The 24,987-nt window shown below is 34.3% G+C and overlaps 1 protein-coding gene and 1 pseudogene across 1 annotated transcript in view; one reads left to right on the forward strand and one right to left on the reverse strand.

Annotated features, from left to right (window-relative positions):
* Window positions 1–327: 327 nt before the first annotated feature.
* LOC110028599 overlaps window positions 328–24,987 on the reverse strand; it is a 30,223-nt gene continuing 5,563 nt past the window's right edge. Inside the window, exon 2 of the mRNA XM_020730514.1 lies at window positions 328–757. Within this exon, the coding sequence (XP_020586173.1) occupies window positions 543–757 (215 nt within the window). The 3' untranslated portion in view covers window positions 328–542. The remainder of the gene's footprint in view (window positions 758–24,987) is intronic.
* On the forward strand, window positions 7,985–9,260 carry LOC110028590 (annotated as a pseudogene).

Here is a 24,987-nt window from a genome sequence, read left to right on the forward strand (position 1 = left end):
TTAAAATTTCAAGAACAAAAAAATAATAATTTTGAAACTATCTTTGAAATAATTATTTTAGTATGATGATTAAAGTTTCTTTGTGCTCTTGAAATTTTAAATAATATTATTATAAATACAAGTAATTGGTTTTTATTTTTGCATTCATTGTTATTCATGCAGTTGCTAAAAAAGAAAAATATATATATATTTTCTTCAATCCCCAAAGTAGATTTCCGTGGCATAAAACACAACATAAAAAGAGATTTACAATCTTCCAAAAGTAAACAAATCTTCATGGTGAACTTTCAGAATGATACTAGCGATAAGAAAGAAGAAACAAGCGTGTGCTATAGAAGTATAGCCTTAGCAATCATAAGTTTTATAAGCCATCTTTATATTCATGTCAAGAACAAGTTCCTGATCCTGGGCAGGGCACATTTGCTTGCACCACGTAGATTTATTTAACAAACTAAGTCCCAAAAGGAAGAAAGAAACAAAAAAGTGCAATCCAAACTATTAGATTCAAGGTTGAAATAACTGTTTAATGTTGGGGGAATGAATCATCCAGAAGCCGTCTTTTTCTGCTGGAAAATAACGGCATAGACAGGAACACCAACGCCAATGCTGAAGGCTGTCAGAACGCCAAGAGACACTTTCAGTTTTTGATGCTTCATGCGGTCCAGATTATACATGTGCTTGGCATGAATATAGAATGGTTCGTCGTGGCCATGGGCTCCCATTTTCTTCACTCCAGTCGCATGAAGTCCTCGAGACACTGGAAAAAAAAAAAAACAATAGTGGTAAGCATATTGGAATAACTCTGCAAGACAATAATCAGTAAAAATCATTAATTTCTCTCCAAATTATTCAATCAGCACTTCCCCTCGCCTCAATGTGTTTGAGCAAAAGCTTCAGAACACTGATATGCCATTTGTTTTTTTAAATATTTACGTCATGGATGCCAAATAAGAACTTCCTTGGCCACACAAACTCTATAATCAGACAATTCATGAGTATTCATGAAGGTGCAACGATGAAATTAACATTCTGTACTGGAACAAACCATTCCAACAAAGAGCTGAGAAGCGCATTAAGCCAATTATGGAAACATGAACGCTTGTCTAATAAGGGAAACTAGGTTTCTTTCTTGCGTTAATACCGACATGGAGATCAATAAAATACAGTTTATTAGTAGGAAATCAATTTTTAAGGATGATTCCTCCTCAGTTAATATATAAATAAAATTTATATGCCAAAGCTTAAAAATAAAGAAAACACATAAGAAAGCGTACCCAAAATGGTAAATATAAACAAAAACAAGCAAATGAAAATGATAACGGAGGTAGTATTATACCTATGATTCTAAGGCAGTTTGAAAAGCTTCCATACATTCTAAGCTGAATTTTTCAAGCAAACTGGAAGATAGGTGAAGAGCCACGTGAGCAATTTTTTTATTTGGAAATAACAAGGCTACAGAATAGGGCAATTTCATGTGTAAGACTCAAATTTTGATTAGTCAAAGAAAAGTCATAATTATTTTTATGTACAATAATATCCCCTGATCTTGAAGATCACAACAGAACTAACAATTTTCTTTCTCAATAAATTGTTAAATTCTCAAGAATTTGAATGTATTGCCAGCAAAAATATACTTTGCTAATTCGTTTTAAATCGGTAAAATGCTTAGGTGTTAATTTTGTACGATTTCAATGGAAAATATGTAAATCCCCCTTTCATAAAATTACTGCATGGTAATCCCAATACTTTTCATGTTAACTAGCCTTATTTGCGGATACTATATCCTTAAATCTCATTCTAATATCAATCAGCTGGAAAATTTGACCTTTCCACATCTTAAGAGCTAGTTTCCCTTGTTTATTTGTTTGATGACTTTATAATATATTACATTATGTATTTATTTATTATGCTCTTCTAAGAAATAGTCCTAAACAATCTAATTTAATAATTTCTTAAACTATCATGTCCGCATTTTATTTAAACATTACAAAGCTATAAAAAGAAAATAAAAAAATTAAACATAAACCTATGAATTGATTAACATTCCCTGACCAATATGTAAAAAATATACTTATACAAGGCAATACAGAAATAATAATGATTTATAAACTGCCATGCTAGCTGCTTGTATTCCAGCCACACCATTTTCAAAACTAACACTTCAAAACTCCCACGAAAAAGCAAATGATGTAGCCCATGAATGAGGCATTTGCCTATGCGAGGTCTTTGGAGGATTGCCGCAGCTAATACAAAGCAACAAATCCATGGCTCCAAGCCTCTCTTAACCTTTAAGCAAACTCATTAAGCTCACCAAGGTGAATCAGGATTCTATTTGCAAGTAAACCCCCATTAAACTTCAAAAGATTGTAAAGAGCAATCATGGATGAAAAACAAAAGGAGCTTGTTAGCTTCAAGAGGCTCTCCAGCCAATTGGACCAACTGACCAACACTAGTTTGGGTCAATTCAAGTTGACCACTTTGGGCTAGCCGGATAGTTTGGTTATTCTACATTGAGCTCATGAGCACATATGAAGCTACATAAAAGGTTGCATGACAAGAAGCTGCAAGGTAACAAAAAAGATACATGAATGATACAAGGAGGTTAAACATCAGCAGTCTCGCTCATCAACTAGGATAAATCACCATGTCATGTCATCCATTACATGGACAACTACCATTCTATATTCAAAGAAGTCAGTTATTTATACCCCTAGCATTTTTATTTGTCCATCATAGCTAATTAGAAAAGTCATCCTATCAGGTGAGAAACTAATCGTTATCCTTATTGAATTCAGACAAAAATTGTTAGTAGAAGCTATCCCGTCATTATGAAGAGAAAATTTCCGTAAGCACAATTTTATGCATTCCTAAATATATTGCTTCAAATTTCGTCCTCTCAAACTGGCTGCCTATTTTTTTCTCACTAGAAAACAAGGCTTTCCCTGTCTAGCCAAGTCAACTCTTCATATTATTTCTCTAAAAGACGAACAACAATTCAAAGAAGCAAGTATCAAACTCAAGCTAAGAAGATCCGACTCGACAGCTTCCCCTTGCGATTATAAGTTTTCCTAATTTAAATGCAGAACAGCTGGAGCCCATAAAAGGACATGAAGGATCAAGTGACGAAGTAGTATTTTGGGAGACAAATCATCTCAAAAGGACAACTTGCACTAACCCCATCAACTCAGCAAGATTTTTCAGTTTCCCTTTGCACTTCAACCTAGGATTTACAAATTTTAGGTAAGCAATGCAATGCACTGACAAATCTTTTCAACAGCATTTAGCAGCTCAGAATCTAAGCCCTTTCTCCCAAATTGTAAGACTCTAGTAGCCAACCACGCAAGCCCTTTCTAATCACAAATAAGCAAAAAAGGGTTTCCCAGTCTTCTTAGCCTACAACCTGAGTAGAAATTTCTCAATAGAACCTTTGGTACTCCATTAGGCTAAAACAACCACCTCAATCTTTTCTAAGAGAGGTTACAGTTGCTTTTGCAAGTATCCCTACTATTTGAGATTTGCTTTAACACTCCGCTTTCATTTATTCGTATCGAGTATTATTTAAAGCATTAAATATATTATTGGCAAATCATTTTAATTTAAATCTAGTCAATTTCATCCTACTACTCTTAACACTAATTTTAGATACCTGTCTAATTAATGTATTTTCAATCCTTAGTTATGCTCAAAGTAAGTAAATTTTCAAATACCTCGTTTTTAAAAAATGCTACTACAATCATCCCAATAATAAAAACGTCCATTGATTTATCATCCTACTTTTGTCACATATTATTCTTGTCATTCACATTTCTGTCACATTCAACTTCTCTATCAACAACCTTTTAGTGCCCAACACACATATATAAATATATTTGAAAAGCCCAAGGGCTGATTTTATTGAAATAGTGAAGATACATGAAGGTTGTATAAGAGGACCCAATAGAGGCACCCTACTCATATGATACCAAGTAAAGTAATATCCCAACTAAAAGATACAGATAGACTCAAAAAATTAAAATTTGCAGAAAACAAGTAGCTAGGGACGAGCAAGTTTAGTCATGTGTTTAGTCCTGCCTCTTCCTCTAGTTTTAGGAGCGGAGCCAGATAACAAACTTTGAAGTGTCGTGTCATTGTCAGGAGTAAACAAAGTATCATCCATTAAGTTTTAAAGTTGGAGTGTGCCCCCAGCCTTTTTCTTACATCGAGAAGTGTAAATCTGTCATTCTTCATCAGAAGACTGGCTCATGTGATCCTCGGTTTGATTAGTTTGATTAGATATTAGAACAGGAAAGACAATCGTTGCTACAACGATAGGTTCCAGTGTATGTTGTCAGTAAATTGTCACCTCTGCACCTGATGCTTCCTGAATCGAAGCTGTGTGGCTATCTGATTTTCGGTCTGAAGATTATCAATTTTAGTATGGTCGGGAGAAGGGTTCCTAGGGGCAGACACCAAATCTTATCATGTGGTGATTCCCTCCTCGAGTTGTATATATATTAAAAAAAAGAATGGAGAGTTGCGTTAGGTAGTTGACAGTCAACGTTAAACTTATCAAAAAAATCATGACATGAATCCTTATGATCATTGTGTAAGTGTTAGGTCGTCCACTGAAAGCAATGTGTTGTATGACTAGAATACAATAAAATGTGTGCAAGGGCCGCTGCACCGGCGCCCGGCTGTAGTGTCAAATAAGCATGGGTTCCCACATTACGGACGGATGCGGGTAAAGAAATTAGGATCTTAGAATATAGGTACTCCCAATGGTAAATTAATGGAATTAGTTGATATTATGATTCACAGAAAAATAAATATCTTATGTATTCAAGAAATTAAAAGGGTTGGAGAAAAGGAAAAGGAGATTGATAACTTAGGTTTTAAACTTTGATATTCTGGTAAGAGCCAGACTAGAAATGATGTAGGTGTAATTATATATAAGAGTTTGAAAGATAATGTTGTAATATTAATAAAGTTGGACATAGAATTATAGCCCTTAAGATTATTATTGATATTAAGATTTTTAATATTATTAGTGCTTATGCTCCTCAAGTAGGTTTAGATATAGGTTCTAAAAATAAATTTTGAAAGGATTTAGAAGACTTAATACAAATGATGCCTCTTGAAGAAAGAAGATGAGATTTAAATGGACATGTCGATAGAGTGATATAAGATTTTAGAAATATTCATGGTGGCTACAGTTTTGGGGTGATTAATGAAGATGATAGAGCAGATGATAGAGCCATATTAGATTTTTTTTAGTCTATAATTTTATTATTACTAATACTTTATTCAAAAAAAGAGATGAGTATTTTATTACTTATAAGAATGAATCTAATAAAACAAAAATCGATTATTTTCTTTAAGAAGAGATCGTCGAGGTTGTAAGGATTGTAAGGTCATTTTAGATGAGGATTTAAGTACCCAACATTGATTATTAGTTCTGAATTTCAAGATGAAAAATTGTAAAATAAATACTATTAAGATTCGTCATCGTAGAATTAGATGAGGGTATCTAAAAGACACAAATAAAATTATTTTTATGAATAAAATTCAAGAATCAAAATTTGGGATGTCCATGATGAGGCAAATGCTGTGGGATAAAGAAACAAACACTATTAAACAAGTGGCAAAAGATATACTTGGAGAATCAAAAGAAAAAACTTTTATAAATAAAAATAGTTGGTGGTAGAATAATAATGTGCAAGAAAAAATAAAATATAAGAAATTATGTTATTGAAATTGGTTTAAATGTAAAAGCTTTGAGAACATGGAAAAATATCAAACAACCCGCAAGGAGGCTAAAAAAACAATCTGTGACGCTAAAAATTCTACTTTTGGTAATCTTTATAATAGATTATATACTAGAAGGGTGAAATATATGTATAACTTGCCAAAGAAAGAGAAAAGAAAAGTAAAGATTTAACTCAAGTAAAATGTATTAAAGATGAAAATCAAAAAGTGATTTTCTTAGAAAAATATATTCAACGTAGGTGGGTGACTTATTTTGATAAACTTCTAATGAAGTTTCTGAAAATATAATCGACCTTTGTGATCTTAATATCGTTAATAATAATAAAATGTTTCATTTTTACAGTCGCATTAGTAAAAAAAATGTTAAGGAGGCTTTAAATAAAACCAAGGGTGAAAAGTCTGTTGTACTTGATGATATCCCAATTGAAGTGTGGAAATATTTAGGAGATTTTGGAGTTTCTTGGCTTACTAAACTCTTTAATATTATTTTAAAAACTAAAAAAATGCCTGAGGAGTGGAGGAAGAGTATTTTAGTCCCCATTTTTAAGAATAAAGAGGATGCATAATAGTGTGCAAATTATAGAGAAAATAAGTTGATATGTCATACTTTAAAATTATGGGAGAGGTCAATGTCCTTTTTTGTGTTGTAGTTTTGCAGGCGTATCACAAAGATTTCTCATAATTAATTTGGATTTATGTCAGGCAGGTGTACTATGAAAGCTATACATTTATTGAGAGGTTTGATGGAGAAGTTCAGAGATAATAATGAGGATCTACATTTGATTTTCATTGATTTATAAAAAGCTTATGATAAGGTTCCAAGATATATCATTTGGAAAGTCCTTGAGAAGAAAGTTGTTGATATGACTTATATTCAAGTCAGTAAAGATGTGTATACTATAGTTGTTACTTGTGTTGGAACTGAAGGAGGATTACCAAATATTTTCTTATTTCTCTTGGATTACATCAAAGATGGGCTTTAAGCCCCTATTTTTTTGCTTTAGTTATGGATGGTCTTACTGGACATTTATAGAAGGATGTACCTTGGTGTATGATTTTTGCTAATGATAATTTTTGCTAATGATATGTATGCTTTTTGCTGATGATATTCTTCTCGTGGATTAGAAGAGAGAAAAATCCCAGAAAAAACTTGAATTATGGAGGTCTACATTGGAATCTAAAGGCCTTCTTTTGAGTAAAACTAAAACTAAATACATGGAATGAAATTTTAGTAGTAGTAGCTCTAGTAACAGAAGTGCAACTTTGGGTGATCAAATTATTAAAAGGTGTGAACAATTTAGATATATCGGGTCTATTGTTCAAAGCGATGGTAATAAAGATGGGGATGTTAATAGTATAATTCAAGTTGGTTGGTTGAAGTGGAGGAATGCTTCGGGCCTTTTGTGTGATAAAAAAGTACCGCTTAGACTGAAAGGAAAATTTTATAAGATAGTGGGGAGACCTACAATACTCTACGACATTGAATGTTGGAAGCATAATACTAAGTTAAGTGTTGCCGAGATGAGAATGATTAGGTGGATGAGTGGCTTTACACTTAGAGACAAAATGCACAATGAATATATCCATGATAGGGTTGGTGTAGCTCCAGTGACGGACAAAATTAGAGAGAGTCGCCTTAGATGGTTTCGTCACACTAAACGTAGATTATCTGATGATCAAATTGGGAGAATAGATGTTTTAGATTCGACTCACGATAAGAAAGGCAGAGGTAGACCTAGGAAGATTTGGGCTTATTGTATAAAAAATGATCTTAATTTATTAGAATCAAATGGAAATATGACACTAAATAGGATGTAATGGAGAAAAAGGATTCATATAGCCAACCCCACTTAGTGGGATTAAGGCTTTGTTGTTGTTCTTAAAAAAAAGAATGGTCGGAGGCTATTATACGAGCCCCTAGTGACCCTCATGTGCTTAACTATTCGAGGATCGCCCTCACCATCGGCAAGTGGCCCGTGGGGGAATCGAACTCGTGATCTGAGGAGAACTACGACCTTCAAAGAGGCTGCTCTACCAACAGGTCACGGCTGACGACACAAATATATACATATATGAGTACTCAACACTAAATATATATATATATACAGTAACGCCACCCATCCTTCAAAATTCCCATCGTGGGATTTAGGTTCCAACCTCCCTGCTATTTCAATGGTGGATTCCGTTGTTTTACGATGGTTGATCTTCAATGATGCTCTCAAGCAGTCTATTATAAACAATGGGTGAAGCAAGAGAAAACGATGCCTACGAGGAGGAGCTTCTCAACTATGAGGAGGATGATGAGAAGGCCCAAGACTCTGTTGGGGCGAAGGCCTATGTTGATGCGGCAAAGGGCTATGTAAGAAATCACAGCTCCGGGTTTAGTAACTTTTTGTTAAAGCCAGAGCTTTCGTGTGCTATAGTTGATTCTGGATTTGAGCACCCTTCAGAAGTACAACATGAGTGCCTCCCACAAGCCATTCTGGGAATGGATGTCATCTACCAAGCGAAGTCTGGAATGGGGAAAATGGCTATACTTGTTCTATCAACCCTTCAACAAATTGAACCAATTGATGATCAAGTTGCGGCGCTTGTCTTGTGTCACACTAGGGAACTAGCATACCAGATATGTCATGAGTTTGAGAGATTCAACAATTATTTGCTTGATATCAAAGTTGCAGTATTCTATGGTGGCGTTCACATTTTAAAGCACAAGGATATACTTAAAAATGAATGCCCACATATAGTTGTTGGCACACGAGAAAGAATTCTTGCACCAGCTAGAGACAAGGACCTTTCTTTGAAGAATGTGAGACATTTCATTCTTGATGAATGTGATAAGATGCTTGAGTCACTTGACATGCAAAGAGATGTTCAGGAAATCTTCAAAATGACTCCACATGCTAAGTGATGATGTTTTCAGCCACACTCAGCAAGGAGATGCTACCCGTTTGCAAGAAATTCATGCAAGATCCAACAGAAATTTAAGTAGATGATGAGGCCAAACTGACCCTTCATGGTCTAGTACAGCACTACATCAAACTTAGCGACTTCGAGAAGAATCGCAAACTAAATGACCTTCTTGATGCCTTGGACTTTAACCAGGTTGTCATTTTTTGTTAAAAGTGTGAACAGAGCAGCAGAACTGAACAAGTTGCTAGTTGAGTGCTACTTCCCCTCAATCTGCATCCACTCTGGCATGTCACAGGAAGAAAGGTTGACAAGGTATAAGGGCTTCAAGGAAGAACATAAGTGGATTCTTGTAGCAACTGATTTGGTTGGCAGAGGAATCGACATTAAGAGTGTCAACATTGTCATCAATTATGTCATGCCAGATTCTGCTGACACTTGCATCGGGTTGGCAGAGCTGGTAGATTTGGAACAAAAGGGTTGTCATAACCTTCGTCTCATCTGCATCTGATTCAGATGTTCTTAATCAGATCCAAGCTCGATTTGAGGTTGACATCAAATAGTTGCCTGAACAAATCGATACTTCCACGAACATGCCGTCTTAAGGCTCTAAGAAAGTTAGAGGGAGGTAACGGCTTTTCCAGCTTATGCGCAAGGTGAAAATTAAAAGCAGCATGAAGCACTCTAATGGACCTATGAATCCATGAACTACAATTAAAAATACTCAAAAAGTAGAGCTATTAGGTTGTGGAACTGAGCCTTCTAAGCAGTCAAGCTCATATTTTTTATTTTATCGGAGATGTTCCTGTATTGTTTTAAATTAGATTAGAACAAAATTGTGTTTTATATTTGCTTATTTTGTTTTTTTTTAATATATATATATATATATATATATAGTAAAACAAATTATGAGTATCACCCACTAAATTAAGCATTATATTATTCTATAATTATAAGCCATCTGACTTCTAAACAATTCCCCTTTATTCAATCTATCTAGTAATTTTAGCAAGGCTTTCACTGTCTAAAGCTATGAAACCAACGAAAATATATAAACATGGCACACCATTTGGAATATCAATTATTTATATCTTTAAATATAATATATATATATATATATAAACTCAATGATGCTACTTTATGTAATTTTATTGTAATTTATAACCTTTTGATAATTCAACCACTTATTTGCAATAATACATGCTCCATAAAAATCTTTAAGAATATTAATATACCTTTCGACATATTTCTTCTTTGATGCACATCAAATTATATCCATGATATTCAATCATAGGCCTTCTATAAATCAATAAAAATCATATGAATGTCATTTCTTGCCCTCTATACTTCAGGAATTGTCTTGTGGCTGCAATGATAAATCTCTTTGACATGAAAGTGAATCAATTCTCTAAAGAATAATATAATTTTTTTTCAAAACCTATTATAATTTATTAAGAGTCTGCTTGGAAGAATATTTATAAAATGAATAAGTCTAAATGAGATACTTATTTAGGCTTAGACCATTGTGGGGTATATTATTCTTGCCGATTAACAAATTCATTTTATTTTTTTTCTTAAAATAAACAAAATAATAAGAAATATTAGAGATTAATCTAAAAAGCGAGTGGGGTTAGCTTGGAAGTAGATGCATAAAATTAACATTTTAGGTCTACATGAGATAATTCTCGATTGCAAAATGACTACGTTGCATTCCTTTTGCACTGCTTTTAGGATTTCAAGTGTTTGGCATGGAGAATTAAAGATTCAATGTAAAATAAAAATAAATTTAGAAATCAATCTTTAGTTCACTTTCATTGTATTTGGATTTCAATTGATTTGGCCGAATTTGAAATAAATAGCTCTATTCAAAGTGTTGTTGACCACCCGCCTCCGCACCCAGTCATTGGCCACCTATTGTCGACCACCCGCCACCAGCAGACACCACCTCCGACCATTGCTCTTGAACAATCCCCACCGCCCCTGTCCACCCGACCACCCGCCGCCGACCCGCCACTACAACAGCGGCAGCCATCGCCAACCCCCACCACCACCTCCTACTGCCAGCTGCCGACGAGGACGATAGCCACCACTGCCATTGCGCAGTCTCCATTAATTTATAAAAGGCCTCATATACTTTAAATTACAATGCTTTCTATTTACATCAAGCCAAACAAAAAAAATTCATATGTTTATTTTACTTCAAATCAAACAATTATAAAATATTTCAAATATAAAATATTACTTCTGCATTGTATCATTTTGCACTGCATTATTTTTTTAGCCTATCAAAGAACCCTTAAATTATCAACCTAATATAAAATTAAAAAAAAAACATATTTTGTATTCAAATTCTCAATAATTTGATCATGGCAAAACACAAATACATCGGTTCTTCAGTTTTTTATTTATTTCTTTTTATTTATTTTATAAAAATGTTAAATTTCAATTGCATGTGGTACTTATAAGTCTCCCGTAACAAATGGGTTCTCAAAGAAGCACCTCAGACTTCCATTAATTTTCTCATCCTTAACTAAGATCTTAGTCTTTGCTTCTAATGGATATAACTTGATCAAAATTTTTAAATCTTTTATCACTTTCCTTAATTATTTTATGTATCTTTTTTAATCTCTCCTTAGTAGCAAGTAATATTATAAATCATAAAAAATTATAACTTTTGTTTTGCTCATATGCATCTACGCAAAACATCTTCCGTATAATATATTTATAAATCTCAATAGTTCTAACTTTTTTTCACTCATTGCTTGTGTGTACCCATTTACTCCAACAAATCTCCTTCAGAATGATTTTTCTTTTGGAACTAGTTATGTTATTCAACATTAACTCTAGTTCAACTAAAGAATTCTAATTTGCATCTCCATCTTTCAAATTCCACCAAATTATCTGAAGGCAAATATTTTATTTGATTATTTTCCTTTTAGTTCTAACATCACATCCAAAACTACTATCTTATATTGTGATTGAACTATCTTTTATAAATTACTTTACAGTCTTTATTAAAGAATTTTTTCCTTCAAATAAAAAAGAAGAATTGTGATTTAGTGACTCCTTTCTTAAAACAATTAACAATGTTATTAAAAGTGGGCTTCAAAGCATGTTAAATAGTGAAGTGCTACATATTGCTTACATGCAAAGCACAAGCTTGCAGCAAAAAGCACATTTTGCCGCTCAATGTGTTGCTTTGCAACATCGTGTATTCGGATCCAAATTGTAATGAAATCTTGATTCAACTTTCATGGTTCATTTCAACATTAGTCTGATAACTAAGCATGATTTTTCACATATCCTCAGTATTTCTATTAGCCAGTGACTTATTTCTCATCTATTCTCCATTCATTCTTACTGAGACCTAAAGAAATTCTTTTCTTGGTGATTATTCATATCACTCTTTCTTGCCCGCTAGTTTTTTTACATGCTCACTGGTTTATGTCACAACCTTTAAAAACTTCATATTACTTTTGAATCATGGAACAGGAGTCAAATTCATAAGAACGAAAAATCTAAAGATTTATCCAATATAAAAGAACTTGTATCTTTCATAGATACTTCATCTTCACACAAGTAAAAAAAACAGATTTAGGAAGTATAAAAAGATGGCAAAATAACTCTCCTTTCCCTGCCATTTGGCAGGGTTTTTACAAACTTGACAGATGGAGACAAGAATCATTCTTCTAAGGCCACATCATATAGTTTTGATGAATTAAACAATAGACGTGATGAATAATGAAGTGATTCCCTCCAACGTGAATGTTGAATAAGAAGAAATTATTTAAAAAGAAAAGAGTAAAGTGTTAAAATAGTCCCCAACTATTTAGTAGGGTTATTATAGTCCCAGAGTTTATCTAAGTGCCAAATTAGTCCCAGGCCCCATGTAAATAGTCAAGGGACTATTTTGGCACTTTGCTCAAAAAAAGAAAAAAAAATCCTTGATGGATGAAATTAGAGAGTTTTGAAACTGCCACTAAAAAATCAGATTTTTCATTTCCGAATTTTTTAACTAAAGCTTATTGAACGATCAGAAATGAGCCATAAGTCAGCTTAGTTTGCTTTTATTTTTTGATTTCAATTGAAGTTGAGAAAGCATGGGTTTTGTATAAGTTTAAATTATTCCCTTAGTCCCTGTTAAAGATTATAAGAACTGTGAACATCAAGAGCTCAGAATTGCCCAAGTACTCTTTGTCGCAAAGATTTTTTTTAACTCCAATTAATTCGGTTTTTCTTTTTTTCACTTCTTTCAGTTTATTTTTCATATGATAGTTGTAATCTTTTATTCTACATACCCTTAACTCTAATTGATTATCAATGGATTTAACTAGCAACATCTTGAATCGCTACTTAAATTTCACAAGATGAAACCACAAAATTTGAATTTCAGTAGTCATGTAAGTCTCATGTGTTAGGTTTTTCCTCCATTATGTTCAAAATGCTTTCGTTTGAGTAGATCAAAAATTGAATATATGGAATGTAATTTTAATAGTAGTAGATCTAGTGGCGGGGTTGTAACAATGGGTGATTAAGTCATTAAACTAAGTGAATATTTTAGATATCTTGAGACTATTGTTCAAAAGTTATGCTGATTCAGATGGGGATTTTATTAGTAGAATTCAAGTTAGATTGCTAAAGTAGATGAATGCATCCTATCTATTGTGTGATAGAAAAACACCACTTAGACTCAAAGGAAGATTTTATAAGATGGTGATGAGACCTGCAATGTTTTATGGTGCATAATGTTGGCCTTTAAAAGAGAAGCAAAAAGTTAAGTGTTGCAAAGATGAGAATGCTCAAGTGGATGAGTGGCTTGGAGACAAAATGTTAAAAGAATTTATCCGCGAAAGGGTTGGAATAACTCCAATGGCAAACAAGATTAGAAAAAGTCACTTTAGATGGATTGGTCACATCAAAAGTCGATCATCTGATTACCCTATCAAGACAGTAGATGTTTTTTATTTGACTTATTTTAAGAAAGGTAAAGGCTAAAAGACTTGGGCATGTTGTATAATAAAAAATCTTAATTTAATAGAATTACATGAAACTATGACAGTCAATAGGACACAATGAAGAAAAAAGAATTCATGTAGCTGACCCGACTTAGTGGGACAAAAGCTTCTTGTTGTTCTTGTTGTTGTTCTTGTTCTATTGTTGTAAATTGCATACTAGTCTTTTTGCAAAGAATAACCTTGAGAATGTATGTCTTTTTAACAAAATAAATGAGGTTAAATTTCCATCTTATTGTAGATGAATGTCCTGTTGAGTTCTTTCCAAATGTTAAACACTTCAAGGATGGGTTTAACTCTTCCCCTTTCCTTTGCTCACGTTGACCTTCTTCATCAACTTAAACTTGTTCCTACACAAATTACCTGATTTTTCTTTTTATATATCATCTTTTGCTCAATTTCTTGAATTGACACATCTATTACTAGAGAAATTTTTTTTTTGCATTTATTGCAACATAGAAACAAAAATTATTTGAACATTTTTCTTTGTCCATCTCTTGGCTAAAATGAGCCTGATCTTATTAATATTTCTTTATCCATTAAATGGTGAACCAGGAGATTATTCTTTGTTTCCATTCAAGCAAGTGACCATAACTTTTTCAGGCCAGCTCCAAATTCCTTCCCAAAGGACGAAAGTGGATGTGGTAACATTCAAGGAGATGGAATCATCTAGGGAGATTTCTCTCGTAATCTGATTTTAATAGCCATTCATAGGGCTCAAAATAGATGCATAAATACGCCAAATACCAAACTCAAATTAAGCTAATTGCGTAAAGAATATAATTCATTTTGAATAATTTATTTTTGCAAGAAGGCTTGGAGTTGAAGACCAAGCTAACAACCACTTAGTGGGAAGTAGCAACCTAGTCTTTTTATCTTCAAATACCAAACTGATGTAGTAGCAGTCACCTCACCTAACCACCCATCCTAATGCCAACTCAATTCCCTATGCACAACTCAAATTAAGCCAATTGTGTAAAAAATATAATTCATTTTGATTAATTTTTTTTGCAAAAAGGCCTGAAGTTGGAAGACCAAGCTAACAACTACTTAGTGGGAAATACAACTTAGTCTTTTAAACGTCAAATACCAAAACTGATGTAGCAGCAGTCACCTCACCTAACTGTCCATCCTAGTGCCAGCTCAATTGCCTATGCACAACTCTCTTAGTCCCTCTACAGGATTCTCCCTATTTTTTCCATTTTCGGTTCAACAACTTTCTATAATTTTTTACTGCTAATTTCCTTTATCATGTTGCTTATCCACTAGCCAATGGAATATAGGTGCAAGAATAGAAGAGGGTAAATATTATCTTTCTTTAGCAAAGAAATAGATAAATATTCCATCCAAGTGCCCTGTTTCTTATTCTTTTTGTTCAGCACACATTAAACATCCTCGTTCCCTTTTGGCTTGCTAATTGATTCAAGATAGTCTTAGAGCCCGGAATTCCTGCCAATGGCCGATGGAGATATTGCTACTGTAAAGCAGACGTGGAACTTGTTGTGTAGACTCTTCGAAGTGTCCATCACAGCATATGAGAGAAAGTTCACTGCCTTATTTTTAAAGATTTAGAAGATTCTCACTGCAGTAGACGGAGAAACTATTACTAATCAACCTCCCTGAGAAGCCACCATAATGTTAATCGAATGCGAGAAGCCACTTTCCAAACATAATGTTCACAGACCGTGAGTTCAGCGAAAAAATTAATTTAATGAATCTCAAAGTTCTAGTTCTAACTCATCACTGCGACATCAAAAAGATGAAAGCTACTTGGGTTGGATACCAATCCCAAGCTGGACGCGTAGGTGTATAATGAGCCTAAATAAGCTCGCCACCCAAATCCTTATATCCAAGATCAACAACAGTACATGCTCAAATTCAACATTCCCCACTTCAATGGTCATCTGCACCTTGAAGAATGTTTTGCTTGGCTCAAATTGATGGAAACCTTTGAGCATATGGAGACACCTAGAAAAAGCAAGTTAAACTCAAAACATACAGGTTTAAAGCTCAAGCAACTGCATGGCACAAACAACGCCAAACACACCGGTGGTAAGAAGGTTAACTCCAGATTCATTCATGACCCATGAATTTTGAGGTCGTTGAAGAAGTGGTTCCTAGCCACTAATTAAGATTCAATATTGTGCAGTCAATAAAAGCAATACATATAACAAGGCCGCCCAGTCAGCAAATACAAAAATGATGTATCACCTCAATGCTCATGTTGGCCTCCATTAACCTGAGTGGCACTAGGTATCACATTATCTTAGCGAGCTACAGGAATCCGTTGGTGACCTACTAACTCTTCAATCCATCCAAAGGCTACAACAAATCTCAGAGCTCTAGTAAAGTTTCCACATTTCACCAAATCATTGACCAATAGTCTGTTTGGGGCAGTTGCAGATTATTTATAAGCAGATTATCCTGACAATCTGATGATAATCTACAGATTAATTATTAGGATAAACTGGCTTGTTGTCTGAGGGATCTTATTCAGAACAGCTTATTTGCAGCTGTTACTGGATAAATGACCATTCTGCCCCTCTTTAGTGATGTTGTTTGCAATAAAGCTGTATGAGGAAAATAATAAATAAAACAGAAGCCGCAAACTGTTATAGAACTTTTATCCCTTCTCTGCAGAGCTAATGGACCCTATATTAGTAATTCCAGCAACTGGAAACAGGGACTGGCTGTTCAGACAGGGAAGCCTATTGCAGTTCTCTCTTGGCATCAAGAATGACTTTGGGTGGGTATTCAGGGATGCTGCAACCAACAGCGGAAATTCTAGTGGCACAACAATTCTATAGGAAAAGGAAAAACTTCAAAAACGGCAATTTCCACTCTAGGGAAGCGACCAAAACTCTGGCTGCAGTAGCTGGAAATGAACGCCTAAGCAGGCCAAAACTGAGGAAGAAAGAAAGCAGGGCTACAACCACTGATGGAAGTTACAGCAGTCCTGAATTGGTTTCCATTGTCTTAATCGTTCTTTTAATTTTCTTGCAGGTATTCTCCTGCATGTCTGGTGGCACAAGCTTTGGATGAAAGTTGAATAATTGGATATGCAGAGGAAAAAAGTAGAGTGAAAGAAAATGATTCTTTTAAAGAAGTAAATTCCCATTTCTTCATAAACATTAGTTTCTCTAGTTCTTTTTATTTTCTTGCAGGTATTCTCCTGCATGTCTGGTGGCACAAGCTTTGGATGAAAGTTGAATAATTGGATATGCAGAGGAAAAAAGTAGAGTGAAAGAAAATGATTCTTTTAAAGAAGTAAATTCCCATTTCTTCATAAACATTAGTTTCTCTATTTTCCGTTCTCTCAATGTTTTATCTGTTTTCTTTGTATATGAAACACTAGATCTGATTGCTTCTTAATTTGTGTCTGAAGTAACAGGAATTTCCAGCCATCCTGAGCTTCAAAACCAATTGATGACGGGTAGGGAGTTCACCGTAGAATAGAAAAAGGTTTATGGAGGTTTAGATTGACAAAGGGCGTATCTCCAATAACTTCTCTGGCTATCCCTTGCTTAAGCCACAAATGGTGCTCTTCCTCGGCATATGGAGGAAAGTAGAAAAGAAAAGCCATAAAAAAATGCGTAGGCAAGAGGCCAAAAATGCTTACAGTGGACGGGGAAGGTGTTGAGAAGAGAAGGGCTGAAGGAGAGCTTCCATCCTCTTAATCCCTGGAGCCTTATGTCTGCCAAGGATACTGCGGTTCGAGTGTTGGAGAGATTCGAGCCCTCTTCCTCTCCGCCTTGGACCGCGATCAGAACGAGCTGGGAGAAAATCGCGAGAGAAAGGCGGAGGAGATCGAGACGTAGAAGATTGAGACGGGATTGGGGAAGAAATCGAGGGCTGGAGGTAATAAGCGCGAACGAAAAACAGAAAGCAGGGTCCAAAACGCGGCCGCGAATAATGAAGGAATGGCGTCGAGCGATTTCCTAGCATCATCCATATGCGCAAAACAAAAGCTCGGTGGCGTTTTTAAAAAGCTGTCGCACCCCAATAAGCTGCCCCAAATGAGCCCCAAAATATGATCTCCAGGAAAATAAATACCAACTCTCTTCAAATCAAACCATGCTGACACAAGCCTGTGCGAGAGCAACTGCTAATGTACCTAACATGAACACTTCTTAGCAGTTCAATCACCGCATCCAAACTCAATGCAAGTCCAAAAGTCACTCATTACTATCAGTTCAATCACCACAGAAAAAATAGAGAATCACCAATGGAATAACTGAATCATGTGATTAGCAAGTAATTTTAATGAGAAAACTGATGACATGTTTAACAACAAAAAACCAATGGTCAAGCCATTGATTAAGAGTTAGGACCGTCGGACATCCTACAAGGAATAGTCAACAATCAAGAAACCAAAATTTGTAATGGGCATAAATGTGGCTTCGTAAATTTGAAGGCAAAGCTCATACTCTAGTTTCTTGAAGTTTCAATTTGTCATTTCATACAACAAAATATCTAACTTTTTATTTTCAATTTTACTGCAGAGTTCAAATTTCAGGGCTTGATTTATTAAAGAAAAAAATAAATTTTCAAAGAGCTATTTTTTATTTTTAGGTTAGAACTATGTTTTATTTCATAGATTGTATAAATTTTGTGTCAGAATAGTTTCACTGTTGTAAATTGAAACAAATCACAATTTTGATGTTGTCAAAATATTAAAGCGATGACCAAAATTAAATGATTTGTGAGTTTTAAATCTAACCAAATTAATAAATACAATCAATTTAACTAATACTTTATGTTAATTTTAAATTGTGTTAAATTGATAATAATAATTTATAAGAAAACTAGGTTTGTGCTTGGCATATGATTTGAATTATATGATTTCATTATTAATCAAATTAGATGGATTTAATGAAAAAGATCAATAATTTACATTTATCGAAAATACCTTAACTTCATAGAACATATGGATATCTAAAATCAAGGAACATGGATGTCTAATAGACTCCTAGACAAAAAGGATTAACTGAAAAATTTAGCATTAGAGTTGAATATTTTGTGTGTGTGACTTTTCAACTATCTATCTATCATTCCAAGCAAAAAATTTAGATGTTCATATGCTAAACATAAAAATCAAGCATACTAAACACCAGATGAAGTTCAGGTTCATCTATATTAAAGCGAATTTTACCGAATTATTAGAGTTGGACTTTATAAGAGTACGAGCCATCTATCATGTCTCATTGTGACCTTCAACAAAGTTCAGAGCATTAAACAATAATAAAAGATGGAGCTACAAGGAAAAGATATTCAATGTTACATATACTCAATTTACAGAAGCTAGGAATGAGCCTCCTAATGATAAAGCTCAAAAAATTTATAAACTATTTAAGGCAACTTAGCAACCCTTGTGGAATAATTACACTAAGTACTTTTAGCTATATATTACAATGAGAATGCTTAATATTAAAATAGAGTTCATATGCCCTAAAATTGTTTTAATCAGTTTAAAGGATGATAATGAAAGGAACTAACCTAAGCAATAACTTAAGTGCCGAAGGACCTGTATAAAACTAAGAAATTGGTATTCATACTGAATTTAAGGGTGAAAAAATATACTTATGAAGTAATGAATGCATGCAATTAATATTGATTACAAATTTTGCATGGCATCATAATTTAAGCCATAAAAAAAAACATGAACATAAGATGTTTCGCACAAGAGGTAATTTTTTCTCATTTCACAATTGAAAAAAATTTACACATCCTTACGTTCTATTAAACATATGAAATTGCAATACTAAACCAAATGTTTTGAGCAATCTAATAGATGGACGCATGAAAACACTCCAATCATACATATCTTGAGTTTACTTCTGAGCCACAAAATAACACGCCTGAATTATGGGCTAGTAATTTCACACAATAATCAAAATTGTCACACCTTACTCAAATTGTTCAGTGACAATAATATCATAAATTTTATTTTAAATGATGTGCATAACTACTCCTTTTTTACCCTCACAATACTCCACACAGATGAGTCAATCGAGCGTGACGAAGCTGATGAATGAAGAATGCAACACTGCACAATATAATTTTGAATGCCTCGATCATTCTTAAAATTCTCCTCAAATAATCGTTGATCGCAAAACGAACCATGTGAGTGCTTTCCTGAATATCAAAATTGCCTAAGAATTAGTCTTCTACGATCAAAAAGAGCAGGCACTACGGAATTGATGAATTGACGACATGAAGCATGCAATTCGGACAGGACTCATCTAGACAAGCCTCAAGTCACACAAATGACTCCTAATTGTAAAAATAAATTGTATGAGCGCGTCCGGAATATGAAATTGCCTGAGGAAATGTCCTATGTGATTAAAATGAAAAAACATAATGAAAACGACAAACTGCTTGCATGTCGTGCGCAATTTAAGCTTAAATTATCTTGATCGTCAATGAAGTCACCTAAATGATCTCCGATCACAAAATGGAGTGTGTAAGTGTGTCTGAAACATCGAATTTAGCTAGGAACAATGCCCATAATATTTGAGCCATGCATATAAATCATCGTCACAAATTTCAAGACAACGGATGATTTAAAATAACAAATTTTATTTAAAATATATCTGCCATCGGAAGCCAAGACACCGCCATTCACATTTGTTGCCCATGTCTGCCCCGTTTACTTGCCCACTATGAATGAGCCAATGCAAATAAAAACAAACATATTATAATAAAATTAAAGCAAAAGCAAAGCAAGGCAGCAGATCCCCAATTTCTTTTCCTTCTCACGCATGCAGGCCCAAATCCCATATTCTCTCACAAATCTCCCCTCCAAGACCTCACCACTACGCCTCCTTTCTCCTCTCTTCACACACCAGACTGAAACTTTCCCATCCCCGCTGCCTCAAGCTCCGGTTGCGACTGCACTAGCTCCAGCAACCCCCTCGTATACACGACGTCTCATCTCCTTTCAAAGCCATGAAGCCCCACTCCTTCCTGCTCTCCCCCCACCATGAGCAATCGACAACTACCCTCCCTCACCATCCCAGCAGCCACCTTATTCCCTGTTACCAACTGAAGTCTTTAGCCTTCTCGGCACCCCATGCAATTTGTTGTCTGCTCCGCCACCCACACCTCCCCCAGGCCGCCGCTCCAGCTGTGACACCTATTCCAAAATCTCGGATACGCCTGTCCCAGCTCGTGAAAAAACCATGGTTACCTCTCCTTCTGCCCACACACAAACCCAAGCCACAGCTCCCAAACCTACAAATCTCTCCAGCAAACTCTATACTCATGCCTAAACTCGCCTCTCCCTCTACGCTTAGGCAAGAATCTGACCTCAAGCTGTACACCAAACCTTCCAACTTCTCGAACACACCCCACAAATCCCTCCCACACAACCTAAAGAGAGCTATCTTCTCCATCTTTCCTTCATAAGCCAGCCCATCTTTGCTTAACTCTAACCTCAACAGACATCAAGGTAAGTGAAACAAAAATATGATTCAATATTTTATATTGTTTATTTTTGCCGTTGCTGTTTAGAAAAATTAAGTTAAGTGCTATTTGAATACATCAAACAGCATGTTTACTGTAAGATTTAAGGCAAAACAATGAAGAAAGCAAATTTCAGGATTCTGTTAGGATGAAGTCGTCATTTTTGCTTGTGTTAGTGCAGCGAAGAGAAATATAATTAAAGATTTTATGTGAAATCTATTTTGCTGTTTCTACACACACACACACACACACACACACACACACACATATAAGGGGGAAGAAAGAAATATGTTGTTTTGAAATCCCGGCAAGTTCGACAATCACCTCACTTCACAAAGGTATAATGCAAAATATAAGTACCCGTTCAAGTTGTTCCAGGCGGGAAAACTTGCTATGGCTTTTAAATATGTATTTGAAATGCGTCTTTTAGCCAAGTGGGATTGAAGATTTATAACCTTAAATGCCGCCCATGCACGTCATTTAAATGGGTGGGATCAAAGATTTACGGCCTTGGTGTTTAACACCAACCATACACATCTTATAGACGGGTGGATATGGCCCAACACTCTCGAGGTAGCCCCCAAGCAAGGATGAAGCCGGGAGGCTGTCAAATTTTCAATTGACAGGGGGACTTAAAATAAGACTTAGGGTATGTTTAGTATAGCTTTCTGTCTGCTTTGCATTTCATACCGTCACCACAACTCCGTTTAGGAAACTACTTTCTAGAAATTTCTGTGGTGGGAAGTTTTTTTCAACTTGACCAGTTAAAGAGCAGTGGCTGTAAGAAAGCAATTGTATGATTTTTTAGAAAAATACATATATATATTTATAGTTTCCAATGCAGCTTTCTAAGAAGTTCATTTCTCCACTACAGCTTAACAACCAAAGCCGTATACCCTTAAAATGAACCTAACCAAAACTTAAATAGATTAAGTAAATAATAGATAAAGCTTAAAAGACAATTATATATACTTAAATTAAAAGACGCAAAAAAGTGAACTTGAAAATTTGAAACGTCACGTTAAAATACCGTCAGAACCTACTTGCACTGAGAAAATTTTTTAAAGCTGAAAACTAAATTCAGAAACTGAATGAAATGTATTGAAATTGTCCGCTATTTATAGAGGAAAAAAAGATGTCACGTAGGCCCGCTTAAATTTGATAAACTGAATAAAGAAGAATTTCGCCACCCAAAAAAAGACAAATTTCTAAAATGACATCTGGCTAAAGCATATAAACAAGAATCTAATTTAAAAACTACAATTGTCCTCAAATAATGCCCCTTGACACAGGCTCGACAACCCTTTACATAAGCGAACAGAAGGCAAAATTAAGAACTTAAATGAAATTATTTGCACTCATATCAATAATAACAAACCCGTGCAAATAATAATAAAATCCCCCTAAAAATCAAATTAAGCTAACAAATATAAATGCCCGCATGTGCTTCGACTAACATTTTAAATATTCAATCACGAAATCCGAGAATGTTGCACGAGCTAAAATGTATGCTTAAGCTTAAAGGTAACATGCTCCAAAATATGTGCGGAGCCATTTAAACATCGATTCAAACCACGAAACATAAAATCTCCTGCATATGCTTTGATTTGCTCCTAAAATTGCTTCCAAAAATGTGTATAAATTCCAAAGCTTTTTAAAAATCTTATTTTTAAATACTGTATTAAAAATATTAATTATGCATGATTTTAAGTGGATCGCCTTACTTATAGGGCAAGTTCATAAGTCCTGCATGTTGGCCAATATGATCCTCCTCCATATAGTGACTGAAGTTAATAAGATTGAGCTCCCACTGAGTAAGTTTGATCCTACTCACATAGATTTGAGCTGACATGACTAATGCTCTTAATGATGTCTAACTAATAATTCTCTGATGATAGCTGAATTAATAGAATATTTCAACCAAATGGATCTACTTTCAAAATTAAACTTCAAAATATATAATAAACATTGAACCTAGTTCTCTGTAAGCGGGATCGAGTCGACAGAGTTTAAAAACACTGTTCCCCGATGATGACCAAGTTGATAGAATATTTCAACCGAACCACTCATCAAATTAAAAGATTTTAAATCATAAAAAATTATACTTAAATGAAAAATTATGTCACCAATGCTTAAAGCAAGATACATCCATGCATCCATAAATTTCTGTCGAGGCGAACAAATATAATATTGACTCGATCTCACAAAGAGTCTATATCATCTTAAATATGTTGTTAAATTCATGCTCAAAATGATCTAATGACATGCCATGAGTCCTCTGCCTGTGTGGTTTTGTCGTCAAATTGCACCAAAAATAGTTATGATCAGAGCCATCTGACCAGATGGTTTACCACTAAATGACACCATTATATTACGATCATAGCTATAGATCGTATGTTCCCTAATGACAATCTGTTTTTTTGAGTATTGAATCATAGGGTATATTTAATAGGACACGAAACGCTCGATAAGCTAAGGTGGATTTAGATTATTCCTCTTAAACAAACATTCACCCTAGATATATAAGGTCCTCTAGACGAAGCAACCCATGGTTGTTGGCAATGATCTTTATGTCAAGTTGGGTTGACCACCACCGCTGACTAAGTAGACCTAGGACCATAACAACCTGAGATGACAGAAACATGGGATCTCAATTGGGTTCTTCATCATTTCCCTGACCATCTACTTTGAACTCACGGTGAAAATTTTATAATTTTAAAATCTAAATTTGTTTGCTACTATATGTTAAGTCTAAATACTTAAAATCTAATGATTAGCTTTAATAAAAAAATGCTTTCCAATTATCGAGAAGAGTAATTAACCATAGGGGTTTGTGCCTATGAGAAACCTTGTACCCCATATCTTAAAGTCCTTGCAGAATGAGGGTGAAATCTCTACGTAATGTCTTATCTACTATCCATCTACCATCTAAATATTAAACTTGGAATTGAACAGCTTAAGCTATCAACGAGAGTTTGGTGTTTTTCGAATTTTGGAGCCCACGCCCCTTATATCTTTCTCGCTATTAATATTCTTACAGCATAGAGCCCAAAAGAAATAAATTGAAAATTATTTACAACCACTGATAAATAATCAAAAAATTTTATGAAAGATGGTGTGTTCATACATGATATCTATAAAAGAAAATAATTTCAAATGAAGATGACAACAATGTGAATTATTAATAATTTCCAATCTATGGCATCTTATCAAATTGGAGCACTATAAGAAAACTAGCTTGCTTAAATTACATTGAATCACTAAACGCATTTATATTGAAAAATGGTGGAAATAACTTAATATGTCACTGCCTACCTATCATACAGACCATAAAGAATTAAAATGCGTTCCTATCATACAATTCAGAAAGAATTAAAGGCATTTCATGTTTCTGCCTACCTATCATACAATTCAGAAATTTAAAATGCATTCCACAAAAAATATAGTTAAAAATTTTCAGCTCCCACCAAAACTGAGTGGAGATTAATTATGACAAAGGGCTGTCTCAATATCAAAGATTACCAACTCCCTCATGTTATCGAATAAAGAACTCTATGGTGTTGATCATAATTGAAATGAGACAAGTAATATTTTTAGATCTCTCATATTGAAAGCAAAAGTTAATATAACATAATCTCGATATTATACATTTAAAAGAAATAGATTATATTTAACACTGTGATGGATATAAAAATAAAAAATGAAAAATAATTTAAAAGCAAGAATAGATTAGTAGAAGTACTACAGAAGAAGAGAGTTAAAACTTCAATAAAGAGAATACAAAAAAAAAAATTTAAGAATAAAGCCAAATATTGCCTCACGTTAAATTAGAGAATAGCAATGTGAAAGTTGGTAC

This window comes from Phalaenopsis equestris, unplaced genomic scaffold, assembly GCF_001263595.1.
Source record: "Phalaenopsis equestris unplaced genomic scaffold, ASM126359v1 Scaffold000002, whole genome shotgun sequence".
Classification (NCBI taxonomy): Eukaryota; Viridiplantae; Streptophyta; class Magnoliopsida; order Asparagales; family Orchidaceae; genus Phalaenopsis; species Phalaenopsis equestris.